This window comes from Indicator indicator, chromosome Z (genome assembly GCF_027791375.1).
Source record: "Indicator indicator isolate 239-I01 chromosome Z, UM_Iind_1.1, whole genome shotgun sequence".
In the NCBI taxonomy this organism is placed as follows: domain Eukaryota; kingdom Metazoa; phylum Chordata; class Aves; order Piciformes; family Indicatoridae; genus Indicator; species Indicator indicator.
Window position 1 is genome coordinate 40,557,064 of NC_072053.1, and position 22,928 is coordinate 40,579,991.

General features: G+C 39.4%; 1 protein-coding gene across 1 annotated transcript in view; it reads right to left on the reverse strand.

Annotated features, from left to right (window-relative positions):
- PTPRD (protein tyrosine phosphatase receptor type D) overlaps nucleotides 1-22,928 on the reverse strand; it is a 253,661-nt gene that overhangs the window by 22,932 nt on the left and 207,801 nt on the right. The window contains exons 23-24 of the mRNA XM_054397277.1: nucleotides 13,008-13,127; nucleotides 12,264-12,418 (exon numbers count right to left, since the gene is read on the reverse strand). Coding sequence (XP_054253252.1) covers nucleotides 12,264-12,418; nucleotides 13,008-13,127 — 275 coding nt within the window. The remainder of the gene's footprint in view (nucleotides 1-12,263; nucleotides 12,419-13,007; nucleotides 13,128-22,928) is intronic.

A 22,928-nucleotide genomic window follows, 5' to 3' on the forward strand; every position in this document is an offset into this window, starting at 1 on the left:
GCTCGTGAAACCACTGAACATCCCTTTGATGGGATATATGTGACTGAAATAGCAAGACCTCATGCCAAGAGGTAAATACAATTTCAGAATTGAACTGCTTCAAAAGTCAGCCTTAGATCCTTCTTCCTTTATTGAGATTTACAAAGAATTTTCTTTCGGTCTGTATGTTCTCAGAATTCTACCATTATCATAAAGTCCTCAAATAAAACAGCCCCTAATTTAAGCCATTTGTTCAGCAAATAAATTAATTCTTCATCTAATCCTGAGTTCAGCTCTGGAGAGCATATGAAATTATTTTACTGTATCATGAACACAAACACTCTAACATTAAAATATACAGAATCCAAGAAATTTCTCTGACAAATCTCATGTATGAAGTATAGTTGTTTATTAGAATAATTTTAAATGTTATTTGCTATGCAGTATAAACATGCAGCATTAGTAATGGCAAACAAAACTAAACTACAACATTAAGAGACACTGCTGAAAAGGACATTCCATTACAGCATTTCGTATCTTCTCGCTAGACTTTCAATCCAGGTTTATGATAAGCCTGAACTCTTCTATGTAGCTTCCAAGAAATATAGGAATGGAGTTCTGGAAATGCCTAATGTAAAGAGCAACTCCACTGAATAGGTCACAAGTATTAGAAATTATTTACCTGTTAGCAGTGGAGGAAGCAACTTTAACGTTGCACTATGAAAGTAAAAGATAAATATTTCATTAAAGTAATGGTGTGAAGGAAAGTAACATCTGAAACCACAAGTATTACAGCCACAGGCAGCTTCTGAGCACACTTTTAAAATGTGACACCCGTTTACCTGAAGTGCATTTTTACACTGCAATCAGATTTAGGAAGGATATTGTGGGATTTCTTTATTCACTTTCACACTCATTTATTCATTCACCAACCTGTGAATCCAATATTTACTGAAGGATTCTGTAAATTTTCCCTTGAATGCCTTTCTGAGGCCATTTTGCATGCTAAATGGCTGCCCTTGCATGTGCCTCCACAAGCAATATGGCCCATCTGTAGAATGGTGGAGAAATCATAAAGCTGAAGAAAGAGATCAAAGAGGATGGTACATATGAAGGGGAGGTTAATCAAATGAGATACCTTGGCTTGGAGCTTCAGAGAAGTCTCAAAGAGATATGAAAGAAGGGCATAAAACCCTGCATTATGTGGAGGAGGGGAATAGGAAATGACTGTTTTTTGCTTGTAACACAAGACATAGGATCATGAAATGAAATTATGAAACAGCATTTAAAACAAACAGGAAGGAGGTTTTCATGAAGCACATAATCAAATTGTGAAACTTGTTGCAGCATACATGCATGCCAAAAAGAAATTCGTGGAGAAAAGGATCTATTAGGCTTATAAACCAGTAAGTTACTGACACAACCTCTCCTACAGAAATCCTTTTATTACTGTTGGAACTTTGATAGGCACTCTAAGAAAACAGAATTCTAGACATATCCTGAGAGAGAAGCTTAAATGTACTATTTAGATTTCTTCTCATGCTTCCACATACTTAAAGAAAGCACAATCATGCCACCACCCCATCTGCTAATCAGATCAATGGGAACTCTTTTCTGTTCACACTTCTGCCTCTGTTTACCTGACACTTTAAGGAACTTTGTGATTGAAAAGGGATAGCACTATTCCTGATCCTTGTTTATTCTTTCTTAAAAGGGACAGAATATCACAGAGTACTTCTCACAGAATCACAGAATGTTAGGGGTTGGAAGGGACCTCAAAAGATCATCTAGTCCAGCCTCAGTGCCAGAGCAGGATCACCTAGGGCAGGCTTGGTTTTGAATGTCTCCAGAGAAGACGACTCCACAACCTTTCTGGGCAGCCTGTTTCAGTGATCTGTCACCCTCACAGTGAAAAAGTTTTGTCTTATGTTTACATCGAGCCTCCTATGCTCCAGCGTGCACCCATTGCCCCTTGTCCTATCATTGGACGTCACTGAGAAGGAGCCTGGCTCTGTCCTCCTGACACTTGCCCTTCACATATTTACAAACATTAATGAGGTCATCCCTCAGCCTCCTCTTCTCCAAGCTATAAAGAGACCCAGCTCCCTCAGCCTTTCCTCGTAAGGGAGATATTCTGCTCCCTTAATCATCTTTATGGCTCTGTGCTGGACTCTTTCAAGCAGTTCCCTGTCCTTGAACTGAGAGGCACAGAACTGGACACAACAGTCCAGATGTAGTCTCACCAGACCAGTGCAGAGGGGGAGGAGAACCTCTCTCAACCAGTACCAGCCACACCCATTCTAATACGCCCCAGGATACCATTTACCTTCTTGGACACAAGGGCACACTGCTGGCTCATGGTCACCCTGTGGTCCATCAGGACTCCCAGGTACTTCTCCCCAGAGCTGCTCTCCAACAGATCAGCCCCCAACCTATACTGGTACATGGGGTTATTCTTTCTCAGATGCAAGACTATGCACTTCTTGTATTCCATTCAATTTAGAATCATAGAATCAGAAAATGGTTTGAGTTGGAAGGGACCTTAAAAATCATCCTGTTCCAATCCCCTGCCATGGGCAGGGACTCCTTCCACTAGACCAGGTTGCTCAAGACCTCATCCAACCCGGCCTTGAACACCCCCAAGACAGGGGACATCCACAACCTCCTTGGGCAACCTGTTCCAACTCCTCTGCTTGCGTCTTTCCTGAAATGACAAGTTGTTTATGAAAAAAAGATCTATTCTTCTGCTTGCAAGACAGCATATAGCAGAAATTATACAACAGGAAAACTGAAAAGTTCACTTCACTCCACTTCTCTTTGTTATCTCAGTTTCCCTTCAGAGCCCATTGTTGAATTTATATATAAATACATGCTATAATCCTACTTTTCACAGAGAATTTTTATACAACTTACTGTAAATTACTGTATCACCGTATTTCATCAATTACTCAGTTATATAAAGAAATTTGAGTATACTGTATTCCTCTGTATTCCTCTGTCCTCCTTTGTGCATATAGATTTATTGTGACTTTTTATTTCAAAATTAAATCTGTTCTCAGATATTTTTATTATTTTCCTACTTCTCTAACTACGATTCTCTGTATTCAGTGTACTTTAGCTCTAAACAGTAGCTATTCTAAATTTATCCTCTCTGTGTGATTAGTTGATTTTCAGTGTATGTTTAACATTCTTTGTACTGTACAGTGCATTCACAAAGCATTGTTGTCATTATGCACTCCACTAAAGAAAGATAGAAAATTTACTGGAAGTTTAGTGAAATAGAGTTTAGAAAAATATCGTAGTTTGAGGTTAATTTTAAAAACATATCTTATTGTGACTCGTTACCTTCAATTAAAGACAGATGCATGCATGAACAGCTGTAGTGAATACAGAAAATTACAGTTCTGAGTAATTTAGGAGAGGAAGTACACTGTGATCCTCTCATCAATAAATAAAAGTGAAGATTACAGTACAGTAAAGGAACCAAGGAGTAGAAATCATGCTGCTTGCTGTTAACTACTCCTTGCTTTCTTTGCATTTCACTGGCTATGCATTCTCCTGATGGAACATTTGTACTTTTGCATATTTCTGTGCTTTGATTACATCTTCATGTGAACATGTAGAAGAGCTATTACTCTATCTGTGTGGGAAATAGGAAAGCAAACTAACGCTGTCTGAAAATGAATTAAAGAAGGTGGAAAGTAATGTGTTTTGCAGTACTGCATAATAGGATGACCTTGAAAGCACTCAGGTGCTTCCTAATTTCAGAGTCCTTCTGGACCCCTCCTCGCCTCTAGGTTTTTGTATACCTACTGTGGTGAACAATTGTTTCTTTTTCTAAGCACTGGCTGACCTCAGTATCTCTGTTTTTAAAGTCAGAACACTACCATTTGCCATTTGTTATGCTCGGACTTTAGACTGACAGAATAGTGCTGAGGTCACAGATTGTCATCCAGAAACAGGGTTTAATCTGATAAATACAAAGCAAAAAAGAAGACATAGTGCCAGGTCTCCTCGGTCCACACTGGATGTTTTTTTCCAGTATCATTCATACTTCAAAGCTGTAAATCAACAGGGCTCCACTTGTCTACAGATTTATTTATTTATTTTCCCTTTTGTGTTCCCCCCCCCCCCCCCTCCACTTTGAAATCTTGGAATAGCCACAAATTAGTCCTCATGCTTGAAGACGATGGGAGTTTAATGGCAGACCTACTGTTTTGGGTCTCCATCTTTTCCTTTTCCATGATCAAGTGATATATCTAGACAATACTACAGCAAATAAAACATGTAATCTTAGAATCATAGAATTATAGAATGCTTTGGGTTGGAAGGGAACTTTAAAGTTCACCTAGTCCAACCCCTTTGCAGTGAGTAGGGACACCCTTAACTATATCATGCTGCTCAAAGACCTGTCCAGCCTGACCTTTTAAATTTCTACGGATGCGGCTTCCACCACCTCTCTGGGCAACCTTTTCCAGTGCTTCACCACCCTCACTGTAAAAAATATCTTCCTTATATCTAGTCTAGAACTAAGGTCCTTTAGTTTAAAATTATTACTTGTCCTTTTGCAATAGGTCCTCCTTAAATGCCTGTCCTCATCTATCTAATTGGCCCCAAGAAATAGAGAACATCTTGCCACCTTAGATTTGAGTTCAACTGAAATGGCTGCAGTACAATGTTACACAGCACAAAATAGAGATGCTCTCTGATGAACCTAAATCAAGGATCTTGCTAATCTTATGTTTTCTTAGACCAAATGGTGAAAGGAACCCTTTTCAGTATCTCTGACAATACTCCACTGACAGCTGACAAATTTGGTTACCGGTATTATTTCTGATTATTTCTGATCTTTCTATTCTCGAACCGCATCATTTTACACAATTTGTCCTTTAGATGTTGAACACTAATTTCTCTCTTTTTTTGCAGCATTTTGAACTATACTATAGACAAGTTCTAGTGAAAATCATGGGGGGTTTGGAGTTGAAATTTCAAAATAGCTGTAAAAAAACCTTGCACAGTATTGTTCTAACTTCTACACAACTAAAAAAATATTTTTCACATTCAGGTGACAAAAAAAAAACCCAACCCAAAAACAACGACAACAAAGGCACCACAATCCAGGATTCACTTGGAAGAGCAGTCATTGACAAAATGTGGCAATAAGGGATGAGACCCTAGAATAAGTCTATAAATGTACGAAAAATGAAGCAAGATTGATATTTGGGGCAGAATACTGATTGAAAGCCTCCACAAAAAGATAACAGGACTATTTATAAAGCTGCGTTTTACTTCTAAAGACACAGGGAGATGATTTAAAGAGGCTTTCACGCTGATTACTCTAGATAAAAAATACAGCCTGTTCGAAGTTAGCCAAACATGCTGGGAAGACAAGTTGATGAAATCTGTTCCAGTATACTGTGTGTCCATGGATAGTCCAGAATTTACTGTTAGGTACAGCTGGGAAATCTCAGAGACACCCTTTTCCAGAATTCATCTTTTGGTTTATAAAAATATTTTCACATTTCCTGCAGATGGCTGGATTCTTTTCTTCACTCATAATTTTAATGGAGAATTCATTATGGACAGCTGCTGGCTCCGATAGAACCTAATTGCTCTTTTACTAGATTCAGCTGCGAGCAGTCAGATTTCCTTTTCCTTTGTAGAGTATATTATATATAAACATAGGCGGGAAGAAAAATAACCAATTAACTAAATGCATATGGATAAAATGACTCACTAAGAGCACTGATCAAATAATGTATCAAACTACAGCTTAGGTCAAAGGAAATTACAGGCCTTGTAGGATGTGTTAATACATGTATATATATATTAATATATATATGGAAATAATTATCAGCACCAAAATATTTGTCATTTGAGAGAACACATGGAAAAGGCGTTGTTCCTCTTAAATAACTCTTACAGAAGATGATTACATTTTAATAAGGGGCAGGTTATTTCACTAAGTATAAATTCATCAGTCTCGAGGAGACCTAGTGCATTGAAACCACTTGTTGGCTGAATCCAAGTCAACTCTCAGTACCTCCACTGGACAGCTATGGAAAAGAGAGAGTACAGAGACTAGGGATGTGAGGATTCCCTGCCTTCTTCCTCCACACAAGCACTGAAGGAGGGTAGGATATTTTTCTGTCCTAGTTTGCCATGGTGGATAACACAAGGGAAAGTTGTAGATCACTAAAACATGAAATAACGCTGAAGGATATTCTTTTTAATTCCTTTATCCAAAGACATTTACTGAAAGGAAGTGGTATGTGTTTAAAGTAAGAGAAAACAGGTCTTTTTTCACATGACATATGAAACTACTTGTTAGAGAATAATACTTAGACAAGAAAAAAAACAAAGATAAGACTGTCTGATTTGGTTTTTTTAAATACTTGTACAGTAATGAATATGAACATAGTTCTTCCAGGCAGATGAATGAATAATGAGGAAAAGGAATTGAAATCCTAATGAAAGAGAGCTAAACCAGTCACTGCTTGCTGCTGAGGAGGAAATTACTGAAATATAGTTGACATCTGAGTTTTATGCTTTCCCCTGAAAGTTCTGACATTTGCTATTGTCAGAGACAGGATACTGGCCTAGATCGATCATTGATTCTATCTACTAATAATATTCACTACTTTCCTTTACAGATTTCAGAATTCTACCAGAAATAAAATCTTGTCCTATGTAATCATAGCAGCTTTTTAGGATTTCAAAAGATAATCTAGCCCTGAGTCACATCAGTTGGGGTATAATCCCCTGAACCACAGTGTGAGTGCCAGCAAAAGATGGCTTTATACACATAGGACTCATTTAATCAATATGATCACAAATAGGTAGGTTCCGTTATTTGAATCTGTTTGAAGAAATGCTGCTATTACATGTTAACTGTATGCTTTTGAATTTTAATAATGGTTCCAGTGATTCTGAGTTCTTATGCTTATAAACAACAGAAGCACATACTGTACATGCAGCAGATTCAGTTCAGGTTTTAGAAAAGGCTGGTTTGCTGTGCAGAACTTAGGACAAAACTGAAAAGTTGAAGAGCATCAGTTTGCTGGTGTTTCACATACCATGGATGATTTCTAGATAAAGTAGCATAGTATTTTCCTATTTAAACTAAAACAACAAGGTATCCTACTCAGTATTTAAGGACCCGGTACACTGTCACATTAACTATTGTATGGTAATCCTTGTCATGTTTGTATTTCCAGGTTTTCCTATGTGAGCACCTAAATTAAAGGAAACAAATAAAAGACCTGTGCTAGTAAGATCAAGATAGTCCTTAAACTAAAGAGTGATAAGTTGGAGAAGGTAACTGGCATCTTTGCAATCATGATGATCATAACTAATGATTCATGACCCAGTATGTACTAGAGGCTGCATTTTTTCCCCCATTGTGAGAAAGGACAGGCAGTCAACTGCAACCTACTCACTGCCAGACTGGAAAACCAGTCCTTGTGAGGCATGTGGCAAAAGCTGTAGGGAGGATCCAAAGATATAAAGGCGAAGTCGAACAATGAACTGGAAAATCATTGTTTTAGATATACGTATATTTAAAAAAATTGTTTTTTATGTTGGAACATTGAATATAAGTTATATGAGTATCCCACTTTAAGACATACAAGTTCATATGCCTTTATGTTAGTTTTTGAAAATTAGCTTGTTTTTAAAGTTCTATCTGGTTATGTTAGTGTAGTCAGACACCGATTTACTTAAATCAGTCACCTTCTTCCAAATATCCAAGTTTTTCTGTTTGCAATAGCCACATCAACAGTACCCGCTAGAACTTCACAAAGTATCTTAAAGACACGCCCCTTGGTGCTGCTATTAAAAAGAGAGATTCAAACACATGTGATTGCACTTACATGTTAAGCTTTTATGTAGTGTTACTGAATCAACTACTAAAGTTTCTGTGATGTTTTGGAAAAAAATAGTGGCATAAAGCTCCAAACACCCTCTGGTGCTATTTTATTGTGATCTGATTAGCACCTGTTTGCCTGCACTAATCCAACTTCAAACAAAAATGCATACTTTCCTCACTATCATTAGACCACACTTTACAGCCTCACCCATGCACAATCCTAGAGTTTAAGCTTGCATTTTTTCATTAAAGAAAACATTTTTTTCTAGATCAGCTCTGCAAATTAGGGCAAGTCATGCAGAGACATCAGTTGGATTGTGACATTACTCAACTTCTGTACAAAGGAACTGAAAGGATACAGTCTTGAAATACAAGCCTGTAAATAAAAAAGCATCCACCTGCATCAAATATCTCAACCACTATAGAAAAATATTCAGACAAGTTGTTCTAAATAAGTGTAATCAAGATTTCAACACACATCAAGAAAAGTAGCTACAAACAGCATGGAATTACTAAATTTCTTTTGTGTTATTTTATTTTGCATCCAGCTTTATATTTCATTTAGCTGCTCTCCTCTACCAAATTTTACACTGAAAATAATGATACTATCTTTGGGAGAATGTAACTCAAGCAAGGATGACTGAACAACAGCCTGATCTAGTTGAGGATACCCCTGCTTACTGCAGAGGGGGTTATACTAGATGACCTTTGAAGGTTCCTTGCAACCCAGACCATTCTATGATTCTATGAACAGTTTATAAAAAATATATTTCTGGTGGATACAGATGGAATACAGGTGGATACAGATTTTTCCCCCTGAAAATAGAGTGCAATGGCATTGTGTATTGATATCATTACCAACATACCTTTTTCACACAGGCAAGCCTACCAGAGTAGGCATAAGAAATCTGCATTTGGATTACGCCTTTGGTTTTTCACAATTGTTTCAGCAACGATCTATGTTTTGTCCTTAAAAATAATGTAGCTTTCATTATTTTAATTGTTTTTTTCAACTCAAAAATCTGCCAGCTTTTCAGCACAAGTAAAACTTTGGCTGGTAGAAAGTACATATGACATTTCTCAGTGTGTTTTTGACTACTTTATTAAATTCAAGTTTTACTACTGCACAGGCAACCAAACTGTTAATTACTGAAAGCAGCTGTGTAAATGACATACAAAGATGTCTGTTGTGTGGACATTAGCAACAAAAATTACTAACGTTACTGTAAACTCTGAGAATATAATCACACAACATTTATTATGAAGACTTGCCCTTGCAGTTGTTTGACATGCAATTATCATCATGTCACATCTTTACAGAATAGGTTCTTCTGTTGTCACTTGTTTTCACTTCAGACTTTTTCCCACGAAGCACATTGTAAACTTTTAGATTAATTCTTCATACTGTCAACAACCATTTCCTAGGAATAGCATATTAAATCAGCTTATTTGCTACTGAGGCTTTGATGCAAACTGACCTCATGAACCATATCTCTGACAACCTTGATTCTCTATGGGATATATAGCTATGCCCAAACCAGCAAGCAACATTGGAAAAACTCTTACTCTCTTAATAGGAAGGTGAGTGTGAGACAATCGTTGGTCAGTATTATGGGAGATGCAGAGAATGCAGTAAGGAAAAGCTTGGTGCAAACCTTTCACTTAAAATATCTACTTATAAATAGTGGAGTTAGTCTCTAGTTAGAGATCAAAATGCAGATACCTGTTTCTTTTATTTATTCCAGGCAGACTCCCACTGCTTTTACTGGGTGTTGATATGAATCAAAAATTAAAAGGAGCTTAGCTTTTGAGCACTAAGAAACTGAGCTGGATTTATAGAAATATTAAAGACAAGTATCTTTTCTGTGTACTTAGTTGCCTGCTAGCTTTTAGTTTTAGTTTTCTATGGGTTAAAAGCTTTGCAGCAATGCTTCCACAGCTTCCTCACACCTACATTTTCTTTTTGCCAAACATACTTTAAAAGCTAAACTCCCTTGTATTTATATTTCTATAGCATCATTATCATAAGTTCCTGAGCTCTGACAGTTTGTTAGGTACTTGAAGAAACACAAATGAAGGTATCAGTGATACCATAGGCAAAGGATACAAGATCTGGTGTCACATTGTATTATTTTGCTCTAGTGGAGAAACTTGAAATGTATTTAATATCTGAATTATGATAGTACATGAACTTTAATTTAAAGGTACATAAGCAATCCTATACACAAAGTGGGAGACAGTGATGGGTAAGATACAGAACATGGAAGAGAAGAATCTAAGAGAAGATTCTAAGAAAAAACAGTAACATACAAAACTTGTTTACTTTTCCTGGTCTTAAAATGAAATAGGTATGTCAAATACTTTAATTTAAAGCTAAATGATAAATTTTTCATGTTAGTAAATGAAAGACGTATCTTTTAGCCTAAAAAAAGTTGTGCTGATGCTGTGTTATTGTTCTGGTCTTTTTTTTTCACCAATTCATTAAGTCAAACTCAGAATGATAACGCAATACAAATCGCAAAATGTAATGTTGATACAGTATGCCTGAAAAAAGATACCTATATTAACATTACTACTATAAGAAGACTTCAGCAATCTGTTCTTGTTGGCGTACCTATTTTGGTAGGCAGCAGATTAACACTGATGAGTCAAATGAGTCAAATTTAGAACCCTTGGACTGTCTACAACACTTGCGGCTACATTCCCAGTCACGTAAAACTTTTAAATTTTGAATTTGTAAATTTGCAAGAAATCTGGTTTAATTAGTTGTTCTGCTTATAGAAAATTTGTTTGGAGTGGGATTTAAAAAGCTTGCTAAAATAATAGAATACGTGGAAATCTGCTCTGCAGAGGATAGGTTGTATGAAATGCGTAAAATCAGTATGTCTCAAGAAGCTATACATAGCGGAAAGACCTTCAACAAATTAATTGTGAGGTTATACACATGGTGGACTATCAATAAATAAATTAACAGGAAACAGGGAAAAAATGTTCTTCAGCAGGCATCAAATCATGTTACCTAATCTGACCACCACTTTCACTGAAATTTGCAGGAATAACCAGTGACAAAGAGAAAACTACAATCTTATTTCATCAATATTCTGAGTGATAATAACCTTTGTGTTTTATCTTTATCAATAACTTGAAAAAATGCTTTAAGATCCTGTAAATATGAACACAAAAGAATTGGCCCCCTTCAGGAAACTGCAAACTGTATAAATAGATTTGTATTGTTATTTGTTCCACATTCCTAACTCTGGTGTTTCAATAAACATTACGTTTCTATCTTCCATATTTTCTATCTTTTGTTTGTTTTCCTCTTGACTTAGTTTTCCTGTCTCATTTACAAGAGCCTTCAAAAATGTTCAAATAAACAACTTCCATGACTGGCTTACCAGTATGCAAGAAGCCAAAATTAGAGGGGGTGGTATGCTGTAACTCTTGCAACTCCTGTTCCTCAGTTTTTTGGATGACTGATTTTCAAATATGCTAAGCATTTGTAGCTTCGCTGAACAGGGAGTAGTAGCTCTCAGCCTTACTAATTGAAGGTATCCCAAAATGAAGTTTACAAAATAATCAGTGATACTAGAAATTTACTGTGAAAGGGGCAGCAGAGTAAGTTACGCAAGCTGTAACATCATAGCCCTTGAACAAGGGCAACCAATCTTACAGCTCATTTCTATAGAATTGGCACATATATTCTGACTGCATCTGTGTGATTTTAAGGCTTTCTAAAAGACTTGCTCTTGTCAAATATTTTGAAAGAATCCACATATTTTCCTCTTCGTTGGCCTTACTCCAAAACTTCAAGAGAAGCTGATGTTTCTCTCAAGAGTTTATTAATTCATACCTTTTAATGCCTAAAGAGGCTTAGTACCTTGGAAATATCGAGTACTCAGTTCCTGGAACTGAGCTCAGACTGTTCCCCAGGTACGTCCTTTGCAGTTCTATCTCCCAACAGTCCTAAAATTAGGCTTAATCCTGAATACAGATTAAGGTTTCTACCTATTTTTAGTAAAAACTCTCATGTATCTTTTCATGTTATTTACTTTCATACACAATAGAAGTAATAATTTAAAAAAGCTGTTTCTTTGTGTAAAACACACCATCTTCTATATTCAGGTTTTTAACACTATTATTTTTTTTCATGCCACTTTCTGAATGCCATAGATATTCTTGTGTTCTCCCTGCAGACATTCTCCCTGTAGACCCTTAAATATTCTAAAATTGATTCCTCCTTAACAGACCACAGAAAATAATTGTCACCCATCCAAGTTGGCAGTGCCATACTCAGGTCCCCGCTCTTCAACGCGACCATCTTTGGCAGAAGTATCTCTGAAGAAAGATAGTGTTTTCACCTTCAATAAAACAATCAGCAGGAATCTTGAGGGTGCTTTGAAAGAAATTCTAAGCTTACCTGCAATGTACAACCATAGGTCCAGCATCAGGTGGGTTGCAGGTCTTGACTCGTCGCAGGAAAGCTAGGAATGGTGTTGGGTGTTCTGGGACACCATGGTCAGGCCAGGCAGTGAACTGGAATTGCCTAACTTCCCTTTTCTCACTTGAACCATTCTGTGAAATTAAAGAACTTCATGACAAAACTGTCCCATTCAGTATTGTGTACAATATTGTCATTTTTCAATGGAAAAACTGGAGAAGCATATGTATCAGCAAAGAATATTGGAATTACATTTGTGGCCAGAGATAAATTGAACTCAGGCTATGGAGGAATATGCTTCTTATATTCCAAGTTACATGATTCAAAGAATTTAAGAACTTTAACTATACTGGCCAATAATTTAACACAAGTGCCAGAGCTTTAGCTAGTATTTAATTCAGTCAAACAGTTTTTCACAGTAAAAGCTCTGTACTAACAAAACTCCATGCCATAAGAATACACTCTGTCTGTAGAAGTAGTCTCATTGTTCAGTACTGCTAGGAGGAAACATGAGAGGAAGATGGAAAGAGGGAAAGGGAAGAAAGAGAGTGAGGAAATAAGGGAGAGAGACAGGCAGGAAAGACAGGGTTGCAAGAGGAAGACAGTGATGGGAAGGAAGGAACTCAGGAATTCAGAAAGGAAGGGATGAAGAGGATGGGAGGAGGCCAAAGGTTGTCTACGCTTAAATTATAAAGTATATTGTAAATATATGTAAGTATATACCTTGTAAAGTGCAAATGTACGAACACAGTATGTTGCCAATTCAACTGTGTCTAAAAGTGTCACTTGGATTAGTCCGTAAGTTTCTGTGCCTCTGCTTGGCCAGTATTGATCACACTTCACCTAAAGTGAAAAATGTTTAATTACTTAATGCATTTGAAACATTTATTACATATCTGAGTGCATATCACTGTAAAATTTTCAAGTATGTGGAGTTTGAATGTGCAACAACTGCTAAGGATCCAACACTATGTTTATATGACCATCAACAAGAATTGCTCTTCTGGTAGTAGCTCTCTAAATCTTCTTGTGCAATCGGTGTTTGTAAATTGAGGGGGACAGATGAATAAGAATTACTGATAAGTAAGGAAAAAACAATTTATAGTAGCTAAAATATAAGATATGTATCATCAGCAACTCACCTTTCACAGCTTAGAATTTAAGAATACTAATCCAGTAAAGATCAACAGATAGCTTTTTGAATATTTGACGTTAGTCCTCAAACATTTAAAATGTTGATTGGATGTTAATATTTAGTATGTATAGAAGTATCTCAGTAAAAAAATAAAGGATCTTTTTCAGAAATATTTTTAGTACATAGATAAATGAAAGAGCACCAACAACTATTAAGTGCACTGTGAGAAATTTCCTTCTCAAGTCAGTTATGAAGTGTATAATGAAACTGTGTTCACAGGCATTTAAAAAAACAAGATTTGAGAGAGTTAATCCATCAAATTTTAAAAGAAACAAGCCATTTCATTCAGAGAAATGTCCATTTCAAAACACTGTATTTTTGAATATTAACAAGCTGAACTAGTGATGTAAAAGATGACACTTAAGAGAACGATGTATTTATCATCACTGCAGATGCTACATAGTTTGTTTTGGTTAAAAATGGTATTTATAATGAAAGCCTTTACGAAAAAAGAAATGCAGAATACCTAAACCAATCAGAAAACACGGAACAAATCAGTATGGGGGTTCAGAAATTGTGAATACTTTGACTTCAGTGACTAACAGGTGGAACTTAGTTGGTCTCTGTTCTCTTTAAAACAGTACATTCTTATCAACTAGCCTTGCATATGGTACAGAAACAGGAATAATATCTTGCAGTTGTTTAATACACATCTTCAATAATTACTCTGGGACCCACACTGAATTGAGAGTATAAAAACTGAAAGGAAAAACAAAAGCAGAATATCGCACAATATTTCTGACAGAATTAATCTTTGAAACTCCTGTGCTCTCCAGGTTTCTCACTCTGCACAGAGGTTATTGAAAAAGACTCAGTATGCTTTCAAATTCCCCAGTCCTAAATAGCTTTGCTTGAAGATAATTTTATTTTGACGCTCACAGGTCACAGATCCTGGTTCACAAATCATAATCTGCGAACTAGGAATCTAGATAAAGAGGAGAAAATATCCTAATCACTGAAGCAAATGATGAACACTCATGAGAGGCAAAAAAGGGAAAACAATTTTTCACTGGAATTGATAGCTTAATTTATAGATAAGGAATTAGAACAAAGAAACAAAAAATGTTTATTGATACTACAGTCTTAAAAATTAAATTAATAGTGTAAAAATATTCTTATTAAGAGGAATTAAGTAATAATTTCCTTGTGCCATTTACTGAAATATTGAAAAAGTATTGCAGGTACTTCATGAATATCAGTGATTTATTTGCAACATTTCCAATACTAAAAGAAATCACCTGTGATCTTCTGCAATTCAGACAGGTGTTATTTTTCATTGAGTTATTTCAGTATGATTACACTAAATCTAGTTTCACTTTAATATAGAAACAGTGTAACTTGTGCATATATTGGGTAGTTGCATTTTAGCAAAAAAGTTGTGTTTTTATATTATTTAGTATTTATTAATTCCCATAGAATTGCATGGAAAATGTTGAGACATAATAGCTGTTGTATGTAGTTTTAGAACTTAGAGGTTTAGTAGACTAAACCAGCTGGTATTTATTTATTTTTTTAATTAATAAAAACAGTAGAAATAAAACTAATAAAACGAAAGTAAGAAACAAATGTCTTTGCATGCCTAAACATGTAGTTATCATCTTTATCCTGCAGTTCCCAGATATAAATTGTATACTTGTAGAAGCACTGTCAGCTTCCAGAAGACTTTGTAGTATCTCTTTTAGTGACAGCCTTGGCTGCAGTGATCACAATATTGCGGAGTCTGGGATACTGCTGAGCTAAAGGTCAGTTCCAAGACAAAGGCTTTAGCTTTAGAAGAGTGAACTTCAACATGCTCAGGGCTCAGTTGGAAGGGATCCCTTGGGAAACCACAGTGAAGGATAAAGGAGATAGTGAGTGCTGGTAGTTCTTCAAGAATACTCTCCTAAACACACAAAACCAGTCCAAACCCTCTAATGGAAAGAGAACTAGTGGAACAAGAGACCCCCCTGGCTTAACTTCAAGAACTTGGGTTTGCTCAGAACCATGCTGGAGATGGAAAAGTGGGACATTATCTGTTGAAATTACAAGGGCATTACCAGAGTGTGTAGAGATGCAGCTAAGAAAGCAAAAGCTCAGCCTGAACTGAAACTGAACAGAGATGCCAAAAACTTCAAGAAAGGGTTCTTCAGATACGTTGACAACAAGCAGAAACATGAGACTATAGGTCTGCTATTAATCAGGAGAGGTGAAGCGTCATCAGAAACACTGAAAACACTGAAAACACCGTTGGTTCCTAGGCCATGGAAACAAAAATACAGGTTGATGCAGACACAGACCTGCCTTCAGTAAAGGAAGGGTCTGTGTGTTAACTGTTAAAGGAATTTGATCTCTACAAATTGATGGACCCAGATGCCATTCACCTGAGGGTGTAAAGAGAGCTGGATAATGTCATTGCAAGGCCACTCTCTGTAATCTTTGAGAACCCGTGGAGATGAGGAGACATCCTTGAAGACTGGAAGAAGACTATGTCACCTCCATCTACAAGGATGGTTCCAGGGAAGATCTAGGTAATTATAGACACATTAGCCTCACTTCAGTCCCTGGGAAAAGTTCTAGACAAGCCCTCCTGGTGACTGTCACAAGTCAGCTGAAACATGTAATTGGAAAAAGCCAGCATGGATTCACCAGGGGTGAATTGTGCTTAACAAACCTGATTGACTTCTACCACAAAGTAACTTGCTTGGTTGATGTAGGGTGAACAGTTGACATTGTCTACCCAGCCCCTCATAAACTCATCCTGTAGTAACTGACATGTTATGGCCTAGGCAAGTGGTCTATGTGGTGGGTGGGGAACTGGCTGACAGGCTGTACCCCGAAGGTGGTAGTAAATAGTTCTTTCTCAAACTGGCAGCCAGTCACAAGTAGAGTTCCCTCAGGGATTGATACTGGGCCCAATGTTGTTTAACAGCAGGACTACAAAGGAATGTGAAAGGAATGTGGGAGCAGGCCTTACAGACCTCTCTAGTTGAGGGAGGTGACCCAGGAAGCAGGGGGGGATGGATACAGGTCCCTGTTAGGAGAGGCATGGGGAATCCATCCCAGCCCTCTTTGCCTCCCCCGCTGCCCTTGCACAACAAGTATGAGGCACTGCAAGTTGAGGGCAATGTGAATGAGAAGGAAGAAGAGGAACCATCTGAGGGGATGCTTAAAGCAAATCAGTCCCCACCTTGCATCAGGACTAGTACTATAAAGAAAAAAGAGGAGGGTAATTGTTCTCAGTGACTCTCTCCTGAGGGGAAGAGAGGGACCTATAGGTCATCCTGACCCATCCCACAGGGAAATCTGCTGCCTACGTGGGGCCCAGGTATGGGATGTCAGGAGGAGATTACTAAAGCTAATCCAGCCCTCTGACTACTATCCATTGTTGGTAATTCAAGATGGCAGTGATGATCTTGATAAGAAGGGCACTAGGACAATCAAAAAGGAATTCAAGGCTCTCAGTTAACTGATTGATGAGGCAGGAGTGCAAGTGGTGTTCTGCTCAGTTTCCTCAGTGGCAGGGGTGTATACTGAAAGGAACAGGAGAACCCACATTATCAACAAGTGGCTCAAGGGCTGGTGCCAGCAGTGGAATTTTGGATTCTTTCATCAAGGGGCAACTTTCACTGCACCTAACCTGCTGGACCCAGATGGGCTGAATATATCTAGAAAGAGCAAAAGGATTCTGGCCCAAGAGTTGGCAGGGCTCATTGAGAGGGCTTTAAAATAGGTTTGAAGGGAGCAGGTGATGAAACCAGTCTCTCCAGAGAGGGGACAGAGGAAGGTAAACAAGAATCAGCAGCCCAGCTGAAGTGCATGTACACCAATGCACACAGTATGAAACGAGGAACTGAAAGCCTTGGTACAGCAGGAACACTATGATGTAGTCACCATTACAGAAATGCGGTGGGATGACTCACACGACTGGAGCACGCACTGGATGGTTATGAGCTCTTTAGGTGAGACAGGTGAGGAAGAAGAAGAGGAGGGGTGGCCCTGTGCTTTTAAATTTCGTCCGGAGTTTTAACCTTCCTTTCAGGTCCTGCTCTGACTTCTTTTTGTCATTTCTTCTATTTTCTTCTCTCTTTTTTTTTTTTTTTCTTTTTCCCAGAGGTGCTTTAAAATTTTGTCTGGGGTTTTAACCTTCCTTTCAGGTCCTGCTTGTAAATTTCATCCAGACTTGTAACCTTCTTTTCAGGTCCTGCTAAGTTGGGGACCATCAGCGGCCACTCTGCTAAGCTGGGGACCATCAGCGGCCACTCTTCTGTGGAAATTAGTCCCTGGAGAACCCTACAAGGGTCACGTCGGGGCCGTCATTACTGATGGTGGCAAGCACACATCTCCACAGTTGTTTGCAAGTGAAGACACGTTAGGGGTCGGGGTCACCATTTATAATTGTTATCTGTAGTGTTCTTCTCATAGGCTGCATGTTATGGTATTTCCAGGTGAAGACAAGACGAGAAGACTCTTATTGTGAAAGGCAAAAGCATTTATTGCCTAAGCAACTAAGCAAAGTACTAAGCACAAGCAAAAGCAAAAGCTGAAGCGTAAGCCTAAGTTAAAGCCAAAGCCTACTACTCTGTTAGATAGTCAGCTTACATACTTTTCTAATACAAGGCTGTCACATCTCAATTGGCTATCCTTTCACTGACATGGGTCCAAGCAAAGCATACAACAGCATACTGACGAACAAGCTTCTCAACATATCCAGTCAACTTCTGCCTAGTCTTTCTCTTCAATTACAAGGTCTTTACATTCTTTCCAACTCAAAGACAAAAACATAGCCTTCTCAAAAGTTCTTCAAAGGTTTGCTATCTTCCTACATTAGGGAATCTCTCGACGCCACGGAACTTGAGGTTAAGGATGAACAGATTGAGTGCCTATGGGTAAAAATCAGAGGGAAGGCTAACAAAACTGACATCCTGGTTGGAGTCTGTTATAGACCACCCAACCAGGACAAAGAGGTGGATGAAGGACTCTACAAATAGCTGGAGGTCATCTCAAGATTGCCAGTCCTTGTTCTTGTGGGTGACTTTAACCTGGCTGATATCTGTTGGGAACTTAACACAGAGGAGAGGAGGCAGTCCAGAAGGCTCCTAGAGTGTATGGAGGACAGCATCTTGGCACAGGTGCTGTGTGAGCCTAGCAAGGGTGAGGCCCTGCTTGACCTGCTGTTCTCAAATAGAGAAGGGGTGGTGGGAGATGTGATGGTAGGAGGCTGTCTAGGGTGCAGCAATCATGAAATAGTGGAGTTTTCAATATGGAGGGAAACAAGGAGGAGCAACAACAAAACCCTTACTTTGGACTTCTGCAGGGCAGACTTCAGTTTATTCAAGCAACTAACCTGGAGAGTACCTTGGGAAGCAGCCCTTAAGAACAAAGGGGTCCAGGAAGGTTGGACCTACTTCAAACAGGAACTCTTGAAGGCACAGGAAAAGGCTGTCCCAGTGTGCTGAAAGATGAGCTGATGGGGAAGGCAACCGGCCTGGATGGGCAAGCATCTTTTGAAGGAATTAAAGGAAAAAAAGAGGGTGTATCACCTTTGGACAGGGAGGGAGGGGTAACTCAAGATATGTTTAAGGATGTCATTAGATCATGTGGGAGAAAAATTAGAGAGGCAAAAGCCCAGTTAGAACTTAAACTGGCCACTGCTGTGAAAGTCAATAAAAAGTATTTATATAAATATATTAATGGCAAAAAGAGGGGCAAGAAGAACCTCAACTCTTTATTGGACTTAGAGGGGAATACTGTAACTAAAGATGACGAAAAAGCAGAGGTACTACTTCTTTGTCTCAATTTTCAACAGTAAGACAGGAGTGGTACAGGATAACTGGCCTCCTGAACCGGTAGATGGGGTCAGGGAGCAGTATAGTTCCCCTGAAATCCATGAGGAAGTAGTTACAGACTTCCTGAGCCGCTTGTATCTTGACAAGTCCACGGGACCAGATGGGATCCATCCTCGGGTACTGAGAGAAATGGCAGATGAGCTTCTCAAGCCACTATCCATCATTTACCACCAGTCCTGGCTCACTGGAGAGGTCCCAGATGACTGGAAGCTGGCCAGTGTGATGCCCATCCACAAGAAGGGCTGGACAGATGAACCTGGAAACTACAGGCCTGTCAGCCTGACCTCAGTGCCAGGCAAGAGTATGGACAGGTCATCTTGAGGGCAATCACAGGACACCTGCAGGATGGTCAAGGGATCAGACCAAGCCAAATTCCAGCTGGCAGTCAGTCACTAGTGGTGTCCCCCCAAGGATCAGTGTTGTGCCCAATCCCATTTAATATCTTTATTGATGATCTGGATGAGGAGATGGAGTCCACCATTAGTAAGTTTGCAGATGACACCAAGTTGGGGGCAGGAGTTGGTCTGTTAGAGGGTAGGAGGGCTCTGCAGATGGACCTTGACAGGCTGGTCAGATGGGCAGAGTCCAACAGCATGAGATTTAACACATCTAAGTGCCGGATTCTACGCATTGGCCATAACAACCCCATGTAGTGCTACAGGCTGGGGTTGTAGTTGCTGGAGAGCAGCCACGCTGAAAGGGACCTGGGGGTACTGGTTGACAGCCAGCTGAACATGAACCAGTAGTGTGCCCAGGTAGCCAAGAAGGCCAATGGCATCCTGGCCTGTATCAGAAATAGTGTGGCCAGCAGGAGCAGGGAAGTCATTCTGCCCCTGTACTCAGCACTGGCTAGGCCACACCTTGAGTACTGTGTCCAGTTCTGGGCTCCTCAGCTTAAGAAGGGCATTGAGATACTTGAATGTGTCCAGAGAAGGGCAACGAGGCTGGTGAGAGGTATTGAGCATAAGCCCTATGGGGAGAGGCTGAGGGAGCTGGGATTGTTTAGCCTGGAGAAGAGGAGGCTCAGGGGAGACCTTACTGCTCTCTACAACTACCTGAAAGGAGGTTGTAGACAGGTGGGAGTTGATCTCTTCTCCCAGGCAACCAGTGACAGAACAAGATGACAGAGTCTCAAGGTGCACCAGGGGTAGTTTAGGCTTGAGGTGAGGAGAAAGTTCTTCACAGAAAGAGTAATTGGCCAGTGGAATGGGTTGCCCAGGGAGGTGGTGGAGTCACCGTCCCTGGAGGTGTTCAAAAAAAGACTGCATGTGGCACTTGGAGCCATGGTTTAGTTTTCAGGTGGTGTTAGGTGATAGGTTGGACTTGATGATCTCTGAGGTCTTTTCTAACCTGGTTGATTCTGTGATTCTGTAACATCTTGATAAGTGATCTGGATGTTGGGATCAAGAGAACCCTGATAAAGTTTGCAGATGACACCAAAATGAGTGGGCAGGATGACACTCCAGAATGGAGAGCCATCCTCCAGGAAGAGTTGGACAGGCTGCGTAAGTGGGCTAGCAAGAATCTTATGAAGTTCAACATTGACAAATGCAGTCTTGCACCTGGAAATACATAACTCAGGAGTGCAACTCAGACTGGGATCCACTGGCTGGTGAGCAGTCCTGTGGAAAAGAGCCTAGGGGTCTTGGATATGTGGGCACCAGGCCTATAAAAGACTATCACCCAATTGGGCTGGGTTGTGCTATATTGAAATAATCCACTCATTGCTTTTCTTACTCCTAGGTGGAGAAGGAAATGGCCTGGGGATCAAGGTATATGATAATTTGGGGAGAAGGAAGAAGTCCTTCAGTCCACTCATTTGACAAGGGGTAGAGGTCAACAACGGGGAAAGGATGAATGGACTTCCATATGAATTATTGAATATTACGGTCCTGCTACCTGCAACCCCAATGAATGGATTAGTGGTGCTCAGGAACCAATCTATAACTTAAACTGTATCACAAAGCTTCAAGTAATTTTAGAAATAATCAGCAGTGAGACAGCTTGTGCCTAGATCCGTTAGCAAATCAAGCCACAAAAATGCAAACTGCCGTTCTACAACATTGGATGGTTCTCGATTATTTGTCAGTAGAAGAAGGAGAGGTTTGTGGGAAATTAAATGATTCTTACTGTTGTTTACAAATTGATGACAATGGAAGACGTCTCGGATTAGGAAGTTAACACATGCACTCATACAGACCTGGGAAGGATGGGACAGGAACTTTTCTCTTGGCTTCCAAGAGGACCATGGGTGAAACAAATTTTGTTCTATTTTTAAGAGGTTTGGCATTGTTACTCTTTTTGCCTTGTATAATTCCCTGGTTTGTACAACTGATTCAACATGTAGTGTCCACTATGCAATTTGTGTCTACTGATGATGTAAACAGATTCGTGCCATTAGTCGATCAAAACCTATGTGTATTGTAAAAATTGTAGAAATCTTCTTTATTTTTCTTGAAATATTTTCCTTTCTTTCCTCCCTTTTGTTCTCGTGTCTTTGCTGAGGCCATGAGGTCATATGAGAGGCTCTCTCTGAACATTCAAATCACCTGGGGAGGTGACGATTACATCAAGAAATGAGAAATATCTCAGCAAAGGGAAGTACATCCAGGATGACTTGCCTGGTAAGAAGACTACTGCCCAGGGGTGGGTGTGGTGAACAGGTGGGAGGCAAAGAAGGGGAGAGGCCACTCTGGTGCTGACCCCTGCAGTAACATGGAAGATCCCCCCGCCCCTCAAAATCCAATTATACAGTGTTAAATGTGAGCCAGTTGGAGCAGCAATAAATGAACAGTATAAAGATTTCCAAGTTATGCCTGCTCAGAGGAGAGAAAAACATCATGGACCACACTATATGCTAGAATTTGTCAGGATCCTGGGATGTCTCTCCAGTTCTCCTGGCCAAAGACATCACAAGCCGAATGGACTCATTGTGGACTTCTCCCCCCCTCCTCCCTGGCAAAGACAGAAAAGAGCCCTGGGGTAGTAAGATCTCTCCTGCTCTCTCATTCTCCATTTTCTCTCCCCCTCTCTCTCCCTCCATTTTCTCTCCCCCTCTCTCTCCCTTTTCTGCCTTTCCCTGTTTTGTTTACTCTGTTCTTCAATAAATAGTCTTGCTTTGGTATTTGGCCTCATTTGTTCTTTAATTTCACACATGGGAATGTTTTAAAAGAACCGTGTCTCCTTCCTAACTTCCGGACTGAGACAGTGGTCAACAAGCTCAGCACGAGGGAACAGTGTGCTGCAGCAGCAAAGAAAGCCAACAGGATGCTGAGTTGCATCCACAAGGGCATCATCATCAGAGATAAAGAAGTCATTATGCTATTTATGGGGTGCTATACTCAGCACTTGTCAGACCACACCTCAAGTAGTGCATGCAGTTTTGCTCTATAGAAAAAAGATGTGGACAGGGTGGAAAATGTCCAAAGAAGGGCCATGAGAATGATCAGAGGACTCGAAGACCTGCTGTATGAGGAAAGGCTGAGTGAACTGAGTTTGTTCAGCCTTGAAAAGAGAAAGTTTAATGAAGAACTTATTACCAGGTACCAGTAAATAAAGGGTCACTACCAAGCGTATGGAGACTCCCTTTTTACAAAGAGCCATACAGAAAAGACAAGGGAAAAT